The sequence below is a fragment of the Pistacia vera genome, unplaced genomic scaffold, assembly GCF_008641045.1.
Source record: "Pistacia vera cultivar Batoury unplaced genomic scaffold, PisVer_v2 Contig43, whole genome shotgun sequence".
NCBI classification, from domain to species: domain Eukaryota; kingdom Viridiplantae; phylum Streptophyta; class Magnoliopsida; order Sapindales; family Anacardiaceae; genus Pistacia; species Pistacia vera.
The window spans coordinates 668179-683802 of record NW_022196257.1 but is presented as its reverse complement, the minus strand read 5'-3'; the positions used below and the strand labels follow the sequence as shown (position 1 = coordinate 683802).

General features: G+C 40.0%; 2 protein-coding genes across 2 annotated transcripts; one reads left to right on the top strand and one right to left on the bottom strand.

The window, feature by feature from the left end:
* Positions 1-3634: 3634 nt before the first annotated feature.
* LOC116143341 lies at positions 3635-4174 on the top strand. Its single transcript, XM_031428791.1, has 2 exons — positions 3635-3700; positions 3794-4174. The coding sequence occupies exons 1-2, from the start codon at positions 3635-3637 to the stop codon at positions 4172-4174; spliced, it is 447 nt and encodes a 148-aa protein (XP_031284651.1).
* Positions 4175-4362: 188 nt separating this feature from the next.
* On the bottom strand, positions 4363-13942 carry LOC116143390 (eukaryotic translation initiation factor 5B-like). Its single transcript, XM_031428841.1, has 13 exons — positions 13771-13942; positions 11346-13551; positions 10691-11244; positions 10484-10591; positions 10284-10384; positions 10084-10174; positions 8691-8801; positions 8537-8602; positions 7096-7155; positions 6412-6969; positions 5987-6106; positions 4917-5036; positions 4363-4834 (listed from the first exon to the last, which is right to left on the bottom strand). Exons 2-13 carry the CDS (start codon positions 13486-13488, stop codon positions 4769-4771), a joined length of 4098 nt encoding a protein of 1365 aa, XP_031284701.1. The 5' UTR covers positions 13489-13551; positions 13771-13942; the 3' UTR covers positions 4363-4768.
* Between the last annotated feature and the right edge of the window lie 1682 nt (positions 13943-15624).

Sequence of the window (15624 nt, the reverse complement as noted above, 5' to 3'; positions counted from 1 at the left end):
GACACTTCCGTTAGATCCTCAACTGGTCCACTGGAAGGGCATTCCTGGATACGAGGATCCATATTATCCTCGGCTAGGCCAGGCTGTGGTTCGATCCGATTGATCGTCATTGCCAGTTTGGGAATGCCATGGGGGATGCCTTTTCCTTTGCACGCCATTTGTACTGACCTTACATAGTAGTCGCGAGATGCGCGCTGAGATCCGCTTACTTCCCCTATCCCTGTCGGGGTGGGGAACTTCATCTTGAGATGGTAGATCGAAGTGACTGCCTTGAAGTTTCTTAGTAGAGGTCGCCCTAGGATGCCATTGAAAGCGGAGAGGCAATCCACTACCAAGAATTCAGTGACCCTGGTCACCTCGTCAAAGTCACCCAACGTGACTGGAAACGAGATCATTCCCTTAGGGATCAGGTGATCCCTTGTAAAACCATATAGGGGGATTAAGGCGGGCTTCAGGTCGGCCTCATCCAATTTCATTCTTTCAAAAGCTCATTGGAACAGGATGTTCACAGTGCTTCCGTTATCCACCAACATTATGTGGATGTCGCAGCGCCCTATTTGGGGCGTGATGATGAGAGCATCATCATGGGGATGATGCAATCGGACTGGATCTTTTTCGGATAAAGTGATTTCCTCTTCTCTGCGAACCTTTGACAGTCGTTGCGCCGTGTTCATTACACGGATAGGGTCGTGATGGGTTGCGCGAGCATATCTTTGTTGCGAACCTCACGAGTTTTCCCGAGGTGTGGTCCCCCAAAGATTATCCCCATGCTACAGATACCCTTGCAATCACGACGCTTCTTGCCTGGTTCCTCTCGATTTTTCTCCCTTACGGGAGCAGAGTCATCAACATACTCTTTGAAATGCCCCTACTTGATAAGATCTTCGATTGCCTACTTGAGAGCTCGGCACTCATCGGGATGCCTATTATCCCGATGATAACGACAGTACTTTTTACTGTTTCTAGCTGAAGGGGGATTTTTCATGGTCTCAGGTTCTCTGAGCAGGCCGGCCTCTTCTGATTTGTCAAGAATGGCCGATACAGATGCATTCAAACGAGTATTTTGATTCCTGTCATGATCGACGAGGAACCGGAGCATAAGACTTCTTAGGCTCAAACCGCTGTTTCTTTCATTTTCGCTGATCATCGTTAGCCCATCGACAATCAGCCTTCTTATTCCCCCCCCCCCCCCCGACCTGGTGTACTGCCCAAAGGACCAGGGTCGTGGCGGCTGAGCGCTACCACAGAGTTCTCAATACAGAGGTATTTCTCCATAAGGCTATAGAAGCAGGTGAGAAAAACATCGTCCTCTGATTGCAGCTCCTTCCACAGATCTGTCTGTGGACGAACTCCCACGATGACGAGAGTTCGAACGGACTCTTCGGGAGTGTGAGCTACTTTATGGAGCTCTATGTGGAATCTGTCGATGTAGGGTTGAAAGGATTCATCCCTCTCTTTCCTTATGTTGCTAAGGTAGCTCAAAGGCATTAAGAACTTCCTGTTCGCTTGGAAGTGTCTCAAGAATATCAAGTTCATCTGATTCCACGAGCTGATTGATCCCGCCGAGAGCGACCTGAACCATCGCTTGGCATGAGATGTAAGAGACGAAGAGTCACTGCCAAGCATCGACATTTTGCCGAGTTAGAAACTTCGTGAAGTTCCATCAGGTCGTTGAATCCGTACAAATGATCTTGCGGATCAGAATTCCCATCGAACGCCCGCATATCGGGCATTATGAATCTAAATAGGAGAGGGGCGGCTAACACAGTTGGAGAAAAGGAAGACGCCTCTACGACCTGCCTTTGCTCATTTTGCTAAGCCTTTAGTTGATCCAGGGCTCGTTGTAGCTCCTCAATCTGAGGCAACGGAGCCATCTGGGGATTGCTTTCCCCCATGCGAGTTTGACCCTCGCAATTGCGGTTGAGGAAAGTTTGAAGGTCGGATTTCACCTCGTCTCAGCCAATAGTTTCGGCCGCTCTTGACACATGTTGGCTAAAATCATGCGATGGCGATGAATGATCCGGGGAACCTTCCCGACCTCCGCGGTGGTGCGAACCGACCCACAGACAGTAGGAACTTCCCGCACGATGACGATCGGAGTCGTCATTTTGGCGATAGTGGGAATCTCCTCACCTTGCACTTTTGTAGGAGTGCTCGCACGACGTGGCAAGGGACAGCTCGGGCCGCGACATGTCACCAAGTCTTTGCGCCACGGGTTTTCTACTCAGGGTGCGGTCGGTGTTCGCTGGTCCCTCGGAGCCTCTAGGCCCATTGTTCGCCACCTGATTTTCCTTTCTTTGACGCATTGCAGTACGTTCGGCACAGGCTATCGCCCTTTTTCGCACTTTCATGCAACCTGCATACGTTTTTTGCGATGGCACCGCCTCATTTGATTTGGGTGGCGCGACCCGATCCAAACAGTCCAGCCTTTAATTGACTCTTTGGAGAGTATGTTGAACCTCTCCAGGTAGCTCATGACGACTGGATCAAGCCGTGAGCTCGAAAGGATATCCCCCACGAGATTTTACGGGACTAGGGGTACTTCAAAAGAAGTGTCCTCTTGCACCTAGGGGATCTCTTCCTCACCATGATTGGTTCGCTCAGGTTCGAATCGGCAAGCCATTTGCTTTTGTAGGACCGATTAGTCAGAGATTCTCCTGATGAAAGACAAATACTAAATCAGGCCCTCCTTCTAGCTCCAAACTGTTGATGCGTGATTTTGACACCAACTAAACGCAGGTGGGAAATGCTGAACCGACTCAGAGGACATACTTGTACGGGGGTATTGAGCTAAATAAAGAGTAAAGAACGGTGTTTAAAGTGGTTCGGATGCTTCAATAAGTGAATCCTACGTCCACTGGTATCGTATTAATATATGAGATCAGGTCGCGTTCAGCGAGCTGATTTACAGAAGATTACGAGAGAGAGAGAGAGAGAGAGAGAGAGAGAGAAAGAAAGAGAGAGAGAGAGAGAGAGAGAGAGAGAGAGAGTATATCTACTACTCTAGAGAGAAATTAGTTAATCCCACAAACGGGAGAAGAGTCCTCTATTTATAGTGGAATGAATTGAGGTAATGATTACTAAATTAGGGAGTTGGTCAAATTGCCGTGCAAATCCTTCCTTGCGTCCCGTTATTCACATGCTTGAGTGATTTACTCGATTCTTGCAGGGATTGGACACGTGGATAGCCTCCAGCCTTTCACCAGCTTGGCGCTCACCTACTGCACTGGCAAGAGCGTGCCGCTTTCGTTAATGTGCGACGTGGCTTCGTCTAAATGGCTGCTGGACTTACCTAATCCCTGACCACTTACGCTGACAGGGCTCTGCGTCAGCCCTACTTTTTCAAACATACATATATATTCTCCAAAACTTAGTTTTATGAAATTTCTGAAGAGCTCCTTGAGTTAATTTTTTGCAAATTATTCCAGGTCAATATAGATCTCTTCCAGGACAGTCGCACTCGCCTATATATTGTTTGGGGGGTAAGTGTTTCTTCTTTATCTTGGTCTCGGTCTTGTAATAATCAAAACTGCTCACACATTTTCTTCATCAAGCCGCCGGTGGAATTTCTCATGGTTGCTACAACACATATTGTTCAAGTTTCGTCCAAACTGATACCACAATAGCACTGGGGATGGTCCTTGAACCAGTTTCAGTTGTCGGTGGAACTCAATATTACATCTCACTGGAAATCAATCAGGTAAATCTCTGGTACAAACATTCCCATCTTTACTAAGTTCATCTCTGTCATCGAAAACTGCATTTTCTTGATTGGGTAATTTGATTATTACAGAATAAGGAAACAGGGAACTGGTGGCTCGTGTATGGCGAAAATGGGAAAACAATTGGGTACTGGCCAAACAGTTTGTTCACATATCTGAAGAATGGAGGTGAAGTTATTGGTTGGGGAGGAATCGTATACACCACAACACAAAATATGCCAGCTATGGGAAACGGAGACAATGGGGAGCTGTATAGTTGCCATTTTAGGCAAGTTGCAGTGAAATATGAAGCAGGGTCAGGTCTAAATGGGAGCATGGATGCGCCAATTAATGTTATAAAAAACAAATGCTACAAGGCTGGAGATAATTCCTACAAAGGACTTTACTGGGGTTACAGCTTTTATTTTGGTGGGAATGGTGGGGATGTGAACGAGTGTTCTCAGAAACTCTAGAAGCAGAGTACTATCAATAAATCCATATTAGTTTTAAATTAATTTATGGCAAGCAATTTGCATATATAAATAGACTTAAACTAATCTCATGGGGTGTAAAAGAGTAATAATTTCCAGAAAACAAGAGCTCCTGCAACTAGAATGAATGTATAAAAAGAGTTTTATACTCTGGATTTGTATTTCACAACAAAACACATTAAAGATTTTATTCATCTCAAAACTTCAGTGAAAAATTTGTTAACAAAACTTGAAATGCAAGAAGACCTGAACATTTTCCACATAATTAGCCAACGGTAATTCTCAGCTTTTTACCCTCAATACTTGCTTTGCGTATTTGCATCTTGTATATCACCGCATTGTTGTATTCGAAAGACAATCTGAAAAGAATCAGGAGGCATCTCTAATGGATTCCCAGTATATCGCAAAATAATTGAGGCTTCATCCGAGAGAAAATAATACTTGGCATTCCAATATCTGCATATAATCTGTGGTTCAAGTATTAATCTTTTTCCATCCAACAAAACCCCGACCGGCAATCAGGAACCTCTGGGAGTATAAAAAAAACTCTACTCAAACATTCATCAACTATGTACTTTATTGTATCTTGAAAAGGTTCTTCAGCTTCACAACCAACTTCCATTCGTCGATAGACAGTTCATCCTGAACATACAAGTTATGGTAAGCAACCAAAGATGACCTTAACAGTAAGGAAAAGAAACTAGAAGCACAAGCATGAACTTACCCGATAATTGGCTTTAAGTATATCAATTGACTTCCTTGAAATGTGGCTGACAAGCTCATCCTCGATTTCAAAATGCCTGCCATACATTTTTTGCTGCTCCTCAGAATTGGAACCAACTATCTGTAAAAACACAAATGAAACGTGTAAATATTAACTCTGATAAAACTTGAAAAGAAAAAAAAAAGTGTTTGTTCAGTGGCACAACTTTAAATTTAACATGGAGGACCAGGAACACCTCAAGACCAATCCAAGGGTAATATCCCACATATTAAATATAAAAAAGAGGTCAAAGAAGTTGGTTGTACATAGGTGGATTTCATGCAGTATTATAAGGAAAGCAGGTAGAAACACAGTAATAGCCAATCATTTGAATCTGAGTAACAGGTCACCCAGATTTCATGACAGGAACAGTCAACAGCAGAGGCCCGTTTAAAGATTGTAGATACGTTGGACCATAATAGATAAACGAGAACTTCAGTCTCTTACTTCAGCGAAAAAAATTAATAAAATTGTGTTGCTAACTCAAACAACTGAAAGTCACTGGAAAGCAAGTGCAAAGTTGGAGAAGTAACAAGAGAGCAAGGAAGTGCAGAGGAACAAGAATATGTGACATTTCAGAAACTGGTAATATACCAGTTTTATAATGAATTTTAATTACTCTAAACTGGCACCGACACAAAGACCAAGATCCTAGGCCATAAGGTTGTAATATAAGGAGTAGCATGTTCTCTCCATATTTCTCAGCTTCATGAAAGATAAATTAGGGCAAAATGATACACTCAACTTGCCTTTCCACTTTTCCAGCATTATGAAGGTTGAAGCAACAGAATAACTAGATTGGTAACCTATGATTTAGTTTAAGTATAAACTAATTACATCATTAGTTCCCAGTGGCACCTGAAAAGTGGTCATTGATTTTCTTTAATCATTTTCATGACTCTTAATTGCTTATCCACGGATTCATCAAATTTCCTTCCGTTTATCACAAGGACAAATTAATTCCATGGGAAATCCAAATATCGTTTTAACTTCAAAAACATCTAAAAGATATCAGAAATCAGATTTCATACCTTGATGGCTACCTTCTGGCCTTTCTTGGCAATGTCAACAGGTTTATGGTTATTTTCGATGGATGAAATTCGACCAATATCAATAAAGTCCCTTTGAGGGATACAAATAGGAGTTCCAACCTGTATGAAATGCAGATAGAATCAGAGGACCTTAAAACATATAAGCTTAATACGCATAATGACATCTCGTTTACTTTCACAAAATGGAAAGAGTATGGTCTGACCAGCCTCTAAGCAAAATATTTTAAGATGTGGGAATCTACTACAAATAAGAGGAATTCCTAAATTATTTATTCTTCCTTCGCCAGATGCTCATGTGTAAGTGTCCTTGGTAGATGTTCTACTCTTTACACATGACCAGTGTTATATCACAGATATTCTCCTACTGAAGCTAAACAGGAGAAAATATAAATCATTGTCTATACCTTTGCTATGCCTTCAAGGACATCAACCCCCAGCACAATTGGATCTTTCTTGTTAAAAACGCAGTTTGGTAAAATCTTAAGAACACATGGGAAGACTGCTTCATCAGCAGCTTCCCTCTTCTTCTCCTCCTTAAGATTGTCAATATAAGCCTTGAATTGATCAAATAGGTGGTAAATAATATCCGCAATGAAAATTTTCACACCCAGTTCATCCGCTAGTTCCCGAGCCTCCGGTGTCACTTTGACATCAAAAGCCAAGATAGTGGCATATTCCTTCTTCTTCTCAAGCATTACACTGGCCTTCATGACATCCTTTTTATGTACAGGGCCTATGTTTATACCACTGACAGGTATATTCACTTCAGGGGTCTTCAAAAATTCCAGCAAAGCTTCCAAAGAGCCCAAAGTAGATGCTTGTACACAAACTCCCTCACCGCTTTTGTCAATCCTGCTCATGACTGATTTCATATCTTCCATAGCTGCTTCCTTGGTATCATCCAAATCATCATCAGGTCCAACCACATATAGACCCGTGCCAGCAATAGCATGCTCCAGGCCCTGCATCAGGATATAGGACACCGTAAAACAGGTAATTCATTTAACAGAAATAAACTCAAAATGCAAAGGAAGAAGCATATTACTCCAAAATTGGCAATGATTATATGTTATGAAAGTTATATTCACCTGAGCAGTGATCTTAATACCCTGTGCAGCCTTGATTTCTTTATGATGCAGATAAGTTCCCTGAAATCAGATAGTGATTGAATCATCATCAGACACGATAAATCACAAAAACTTATGACACAAAAACATTGGAAAAATAAAATGGTGTAATCAACTTTAAGAAAATAATTTTAAAAACTATAGGAGAGAACTGTTTCAGTCAAGTGCGATGAAACTTGATGCAAACACAATGGAAAAACTATTAAAAGAGTCGGTGAAACCACATAACAAGAAATCAGTAATGGGGATTTTTCTTCTCTCATTTTAAGTTTTAGAAAGAGTAAGAAAAATTAAAAAATTAAACTGCCTTTTGCTCTCCCACTCTAAAAACAAGTTATGGAAACATAGCATAACAGAATAAATCCTCGCACATGCACTTGACAAGAACATAACAGTTTGACCAAACAAACAACAACTAATTGGTACTCCAGTTACCCATGCAGCACATGTATTCAATCATTGTACTGTATTCAACACAAAAGAACATTTCATCTCAGGGACAGAAGAAAAACGCTTGATCTATTAAACACAGGAGTGCAAAGAGGTCACCGCAATGAATGCAAATTGAGCACAAGAAGTCCACTTCAAAATTCTGGTTATAACCACTAGTTAAAAGAATTTATGTGGAGGATGCCACCCTAATGTCCAAACGTTCAAATTTGAACCTCAATTGCTAATTTATTTATGAGATTGACATAACCTAATGCACTGCCCTCCCCAAACACAAAAGCAAATAATAATTATAAGATTCTAGTTTCTCATTGAAGGGTAATGTTCAGGTCCTTAAAAAAATCATTTGGAGGCATGACTCTCTCTCCAACCATCCATCTCTAAACCTGATTTTAACAGGATAAAGGCCCTTCAACAACTTCCACCTAAGATATCTACAATCTAGGCTATTAATAATAGACAGAACTTGGTCACTAAATCCTAACTCACCTCGTACTCGTGGTTTCATCTCTTAAATCAGTTACTCATATTTACATCCCATTCTCCACCCAACTTGTGACTCTTAAAGACTCCCAAATACTATAGCACATTATTCCACCATGCAATTGTGCTAATGGTTGAAGGAGCACTAACACTCACCGATCTTTACATCAAAAGTGTTATATGCACATTGTTCAATCCTGTAGATAATTCACTATCATTAAAGCAAACCAAAGACAGATTTCCTGCATGGCTTGCCTTTCAAAGTGTTTAAAAGCTTTATCAGTTAAGTCCATCCAATTGAAATCAAAATGCTTTACTAATATGATGCAAGAAGAGCATGTAAAGCTTCATCTATTGATGTACTACTCATTAAGTGACAATACACCTTTCTAAGATTCAGAAGTGTTACTTAACAGAGAACAGAAATATATGACAGATGAGGAACAAATTTGAAAAGAAAAAACCTTACCTTAACTCGGAGTTCCTTCATTGGATGGGGCGTCAATAAAGCTCGAATTGTGGTAACAATGGGTCCCTAAAATGAAAATTTAGTCATGAGAATCTAGAAACAGCTTTACATCAGATTTTATGCCAAATAGGGGAGTGGGTTAATCGATGCTTGCCTGCAAGCCACAAACAACAATTTGATCTCCCTCATGAAGCATACCATTGACCAACACAACATCAATTGTTGTTCCATGCCCTTCAATTACCTTGACCTCCAACACTGTACACTGAAATGCAGCTCCAACAAACAATAAGGGCCAGTTAAATTTCATTTTCCAGATATTTGTTTTTTCCCCGTAAAATGAAAAATACTACTTGTGTTGCTGTTTTCATAGTCTCTTTCCAAAAAACACTAAACCTTATTGAGTTTTGTTGCGGACTATCTATGGAGACATTTACGATTGTGTGGATCAATATGAACAGCCAGCTCTTGACCATCCCTTGCTTAAAGATCACAAAATCCAGGTCCATTTCTTTCTTTAACTTAATCTTTGCACACAGTGTAAGCATGAAATTTCTATAGCTGCATTTCTCTTTTGGGTTCTTCTATAAGTTCAAATTTTGGGATTAAGTGTTTTAAAAGTGGTGCATTTGTCAAATCCAGGTCCAATTAAGTAGAAATTGTCTGTATGGGTAGGTTTCATCTAAGTGTATATCACCCAAAATGCATTTACTTGGTTATGATGAATAAAACTTTATAAAGTAAATCCCAAGCTCATTCACTAACTATATGAGATGTAACAAACACTTCAGCATATGGATCTTGTGTCCTGATGAGGTTGTCATATCACTCCATCGGGTAGTTAGCCCGTTTTGAAGCCCAAATATAAATCCCTCTAAATGGACAATTTCTTCTTGATTGGACTGATATTTAATAATCTAATTTTGAACATTCCATAGTTAGTACTGATCATCTAATGTGATTGCCTCACAGACTAGGCTGAGCTTCGCTCAGAAAACATATTCATCAAATGCTAGGGCTACTATACNACAACATCAATTGTTGTTCCATGCCCTTCAATTACCTTGACCTCCAACACTGTACACTGAAATGCAGCTCCAACAAACAATAAGGGCCAGTTAAATTTTCATTTTCCAGATATTTGTTTTTTCCCCATAAAATGAAAAATACTACTTGTGTTGCTGTTTTCATAGTCTCTTTCCAAAAAACACTAAACCTTATTTTCTCACTTATAACCAAAAAAGTAGCAAACAGTGAAAACAACTTTCCATTATTTTTTCCATTTTCAAGATTTATTCATCAAAACCAGAAAGCCCTTTTGAGTTATTTTATCTTTTCAATTAATTTTTTTTTAATAAAATATTAATAAAGCATTTCAATAATTATAAATTAAAAACAAATTTCTGTAATTTTTCAAAAAAATCTTTACCGAATGAGTTCTGTTATTTCATTTTCAAAAGATATTATGGAAAGGATCCCTAAGAATTCCCATGTTCACAATAAAGAGAGGCACTCCACAAGGCAAACATGGAGTAAAACAAACAAACCTGCATTTCATTACTGAAAGTAAGCTTCTCAACCATTGTTTTCTGAGTCCACTGAACCAGTAATAATAACAGATCTGGAATGCCTTCTCCACTGTAACATGACAAACCCAGTATTGTTAAAGGCAATGGCAAAGAACTAATTAAGATTTAGGATTCAGAAAGAATGCAACACAAGGCTCAGTCTGGAGTCTGTGACATACGTAATAGCACTTGTTGGTACAATACTGAAAGTCTCTCCCATTTCTTTATTTTTGTAGTATAACTCAGTATTCAATCCTTGTTCTTTAAACTGGGTTATAATCTGCTAAACCAATAAGCCAAAAGAAGATAATAAGAAAGAGAAACAGGACTTGCAAACAGAGAGAACTAATGACAAAAGAAATGGCCACATGTACATCACCTGTACAAGTCTCATATTAAATTCATTTTGTACGTCTTTTGATTGTTGTTTCATGGATTTTACAATAGGAGCATTGCGAGTAGTTTTCCAACCATAAAGTCTGTCGACCTGCAAAAGTAAAAGATAAATGAAGGGAAGTAAGCATCAACCAGAGAAAAAGGTAAAAGAGTGGCTACTTCAAAGATGAAACTATGAATTGAATCTAACCTTGTTCAATGCAATAATAAACTCTGTATTCCTCATTTTCAAAAGATTAAGTGATTCAATAGTTTGTGGCTCTAAGCCATGCATGATGTCAACCACCAAAATTGCAATATCACATAGCCCTGAACCCCGTGACCGTAGATTTGTAAAAGATTCATGACCAGGGGTGTCAATAACTAATAAACCTGGGACCTTCAATTTTGCGTCAGCTTTCAATTCCTTGGTTCTCTCACGTATGTTCACAGCAGGGAAATATGTCGCACCAATCTGTTGAGTAATACCCCCAGCCTCACCTTCCTGAACATTAGTACCTCGGATACAATCCAGCAGCTTTGTTTTACCAGTATCAACATGGCCCATAATGCAGCAGATTGGGGAACGAAGATTCTCTTCTGCCTCTTTAGGGGTAGCATCTGCATTCGATGCTTTATTCTTAGCTCCAGCCTCTTTCCTCTTAGTCTTGTCTGTAACTTCAACCTCAGGCTGGCTTTTCTTATTCTCAGTGTCCTGAGATTTCACCAATTGCACAGGCATCGCTTTCTTGGCTGCATCTGCGGCTGTAAAAATTGAAAAATAAAGCAAGCATATTTATGTGAGGAAATCATAAGGAGAACCAGGAAATAGCAACTCCATATGCCATAAAAAGGATAAACTTTACCTGTCGTAGTCCCCTTCTTTACTTCAGGTTCAGGCCCAGAATCAACTTCTTCATCATCAAATGCACCTTTGACATTAAGATTAACATCATCCCAGCTCTTTGCATCCCAATCCATATCATCTTCTTCTTCTTCTTCGTCTTCTTCATTTCCATCCTGCTTGGGCCCATCAGCAACTTCTGGTTTCTCTTCCACACTCATTGATTCCCCTTCTTCAACCTTCTCTGTTTTCAAAGAATCCAATTCACCAAAGGTTTCTTGAGGCTCTTGCTCTTGCTCTTTTTCTTTTGTTTCTGCAATCTCCTCCACCTTAGCAGGCACAGCACCATTTGCTTGATGGTGAGTTGGTTTTGACTTCTTTGTCTGGTATTTGGGCCTTTTTGGTGCTGCACTTTCCTTGTCACCACCAGGGAGGGCAATTCCTGCATTAGCCAGTATCTGGTTTCTCATAGCCTCTAACCGACGAGCTTCTTCCTTCTGCTTCCCAGTTAAAAGCTTGCCTTCCTGTTTCTTCTTCAAGAGTTTCTCCTTTTCCTTTTCCTTCTTCCTACGTCTAGCCTCTTCTGCTTGCCTCTCAAGTTCTTCTTGCCTTTTTCGCTCCTCTTCTTCCTTCCTTATCCTTTCCTCTTCTTCCCTTTTCTTCCTCTCCTCAGCTTCTTTTCGTCTAGCTAGTGCTTCCTGCATCTCCTTCACTTGCTTTGACACTTTCGGTCCTTTACTCTTCCCGTCAGCCTTTTTGGGTTCTGCTTCCAGTTTCTCTTCTGCTACAACAGCTGCGGCAGCCGCAGCTGCCTTCTTCTCTTTTTCCTTTTCCTTCTTCTTTTTCTTCTTTTTTGCAGCAGCAGACTCCTCTTTTTCTTCCTCTCCTTCCTTCTCATCAGCAGCATCTGCTGGTTGAGCTGATTCAGCCGGTACATGAGGCTGAACTTGTACTTCCTCCTCTTGTGGAGGAGTAGTGGTGGGTTTCACCATGGCAGGCGTTTCACCAAGCTCGGCAAGGATCTTATCCAAATCATCCTCTTCTTGAGCTGTCCTTCCACTCTTCTTTTTCTTCTTCTTACTCTTTGAAGTCTCTGCCACCTCTTCCTTCTTACTAACTTTAGAATCATTAGACTCAACATAACTAGTTCCCATACTCTGTTGCTCTGGTTCAACTGCATCTGTAACATCACTCCCAAGTCCAGATTCTTCCCCCAATGAAGCAAAAGCACTATTACTCTTCTTCTTAGAAGACTTCTTCTTACCTGTAAATGAAATTACAGGTTCATCTTCATCCGCGACTTTAGTAGGCTCATCATCATCATTTCCTTTGTCAAGCAATGCTGCACTAAATGAAACACCACTTTTCTTGGAAGACTTCGATGACTTCTTTTTCTTCCCTGAGAAAGCAATCTGTCCAACATCGTCATCCTCGTCTTTCCTCTCCTCCTCATCAACACCTTCATCATCATCAAGCCCAGCAAATGTAGAAGCCGCAAACACACTCCCACCACCCTTCTTGCCACCCTTCTTCGACTTCTTATTCCCTTTAAAAGTAATTTCCGCCACATCATCATCATCATCATCATCTTTACTCTCCACAACATTATCATTATCAATAACGTCGCTTTCACCTTCACTAGCCCCATCAATCACATCAAAAGCTGATGCTGTAAACAAACTACCACCCTTCTTCCCACCTTTCTTTGATGGCTTCTTTTTACCAGTGAAACTAACTACAGAATCATCCTCTCCCTCACTATCTTCATGCCCATTATCATCTTCCTTATCTTCCTCTTCAAGTAACCCAAAAGCCGACGATGAAAAAACACTTTTCCCACCCTTCTTCCCCTTGGACTTCTTCTTCCCACTAATCTCAATTGCCTCAACATCATCCTTTTCCTTCTCCTCCAAATCATCATCGTCGTCGTCGTCATCATCATCGTCATCTTTTCTTGAACTCTTCTGACTTCCCTTTTTACCCTTCTTTTTCCCAGAAATCACCACCTTCTCTTCCTGAGCGGGTGGTTCCTCAGACAGTTCAGTACCAATAGAGTACTCATCATCATCAATAACGACCGCCTTCTTCTTAGATTTGCCGCCACCGCCCTGAGCGGCAACAGGCGCGTCCTCGTCGTCTCTCACTGTTGGCTTCTTTCTACCCATCGAAATTCAGGGTTTAACTCCACAAATTTGGGTTCAATTCGATCAACTTAAGTCTCTAAAAATCTGAATCCCGATCAACCAAAAAAAAAAAAAAAAGAGAGAGAGAGAGAGAAAGTAAAATAAAAAAATCAAGATACGTGCTTATATAAACCGTTGCATATAATCCGAAATGAATGATATGAGTAAAATTAAATTATATAAAACCTAATAAAAAAACAAAGCAAGAAATGAATATAAATCTGCAAATATTTATATAATACGGCAGAGAGAAAGAGAGCTAACTTGAAGCGATAGCGACGAAAGGAAGAGCAGGAAGGGATTGAAGATTGAGGAGCGATGAGAAGCATAAAATAGGTGTGTGCATATAAGGGTTTTTTTTCTTTAGGCTGATGATTAAGTGAAGAAGAGGGAGACAAAGAAAGAGAAATTTGATGTTAGAGAAAGCATAAAATACGAATGGCTCATTAGAGTTTTTCTTCTAGGGTTGGCTATGGGCCGGCTTCGGTTCAAGTAGCCCACGCTTCCATCCGCAGTAAAATTCTCATCACTGTTTGTTAAAAGAAAAGAAACAAAGAATCTGATGTCTATTTATTTCGTATTTTTATAAACCAAATGTATCTATAATAGGGGTTTAATAGTTAGCAGTTACATGTATAGCCTATAGGCTATACGTGGTAATATAATGCCTAACATATTTTTCTCTCCACAAATTTTGATTGTTTTAGAATCGAGTAAATGACTTTTTCCCACACAAAGTTTGCCTTCATGACCCTTTCCCACCCAAAAAGTTTTAAAATAACACTTTATTACCCAAACCACAACTCCATTAGTAAATTTCTGTTAAATACAATGATATTCATTGTTAAGACAAAAATACATATCTCTCTTCTTCTTCTCTTCTTAGCCTTTTTCCATTGACGGTAATTGCCATCAACGTTAGGGAGTGACCGAAAAATCAACAAATAAACCACAAACACTTCAAATACTCCCTGTTTTTAGGCCATTTTGACCTGAATCCGGCATTGTTGAGCCCTTCCACCACCACCAAAATACTCCCCACCATTCCCTCACCAAAACCCCTTCCACTATTGTCCGTCTAACCCCTCCATTTGTTGGCCATCACATACAGTTGGTTCGCACGATTCTTACCCTTTTCTGGTCGCTTCCAGCGTCAGAAATCCCTTTTAAGACCACCAATCAACTAGCCGGCCTCCCATCTTGAAAACCCCCAACCTTCTCGATGCTAATTGCACATCGTTTGCTGCTCTCTACCACTTAGGGTTTCACTGCTTTAGAGTCGATTCTGCCTAATTCTGGTGGTCAAAATCCAATCTTCCACCACCCTTTCAACCTCCAACCTCCTCTCTTCATAACCCCTCAAACCCCATCACTTGGTTACTCGTCATTTGTTGATCGTGAATTGCCACCCTCCTTTCGCCGTTCGTTGTTTTCTCAACAAAGTGGAATTTCAAATTGATTATCCTACCCTTACTTATAATGGACTTTTGACCATCTTATCTTTCTTCAAAACAAAACTTATTACAGACTTCAAAACGAAATTTACTATAGAAATTGTGGTTTGAGTAGTAAAATGGTATTTTGAAACTTTGTGGGTGGGAAATTGTCATTAAGGCAAACTTTGGTGGGAAAAGCCGTCTTCTCTTTAGAATGATATTAAGTTTTGTACTATTATAATGAACTTTACTCCATAGTTATCTCTAAAATAGATAAGAAGAGTTGACAGTCTGATTAAAAAACAAAGAAAGCCGGTGATCAATAAATCAACTAAGAGCATTTGCACTCTTTACAATCATTCAGATAAGATGCTCATAATCATAAAACTGGAATCCAATTTCCAAATCCAAAGTTGTTGTTTTCTTTAATTTATGGCTTTAAAGATGTAATATTTATTACCCACATAAACACATTAATCTTAAATTTGATTCCAAATTGAATTGCTAACGAAATGTTAAACTCCAAACTGAAATTGAGTAGGCAAGAAAACCTTTAAACCTAACAATTTATCACTGCAAAAAGTACTAAAGAGCAACACAAATGCTCGTGAAGCATATAACTTGTATGTTATCAAAAACGATATTTATTGTTTACTGCTGCCACAAACTGTTGATACCATTT

Bases quoted from the DNA above. Each gene is read 5' to 3' on its own strand.
- LOC116143341 (XM_031428791.1), top strand. From the start codon at position 3,635: ATGGTCCTTGAACCAGTTTCAGTTGTCGGTGGAACTCAATATTACATC. The intron at 3,701-3,793 runs GTAAATCTCTGG...TGATTATTACAG, and splicing joins TCTCACTGGAAATCAATCAG to AATAAGGAAACAGGGAACTG.
- LOC116143390 (XM_031428841.1), bottom strand. From the start codon at position 13,488: ATGGGTAGAAAGAAGCCAACAGTGAGAGACGACGAGGACGCGCCTGTT. The intron at 10,592-10,690 runs GTTAGATTCAAT...TTACTTTTGCAG, and splicing joins TTATTATTGCATTGAACAAG to GTCGACAGACTTTATGGTTG. The intron at 6,970-7,095 runs GTGAATATAACT...ATCCTGATGCAG, and splicing joins GTATTAAGATCACTGCTCAG to GGCCTGGAGCATGCTATTGC.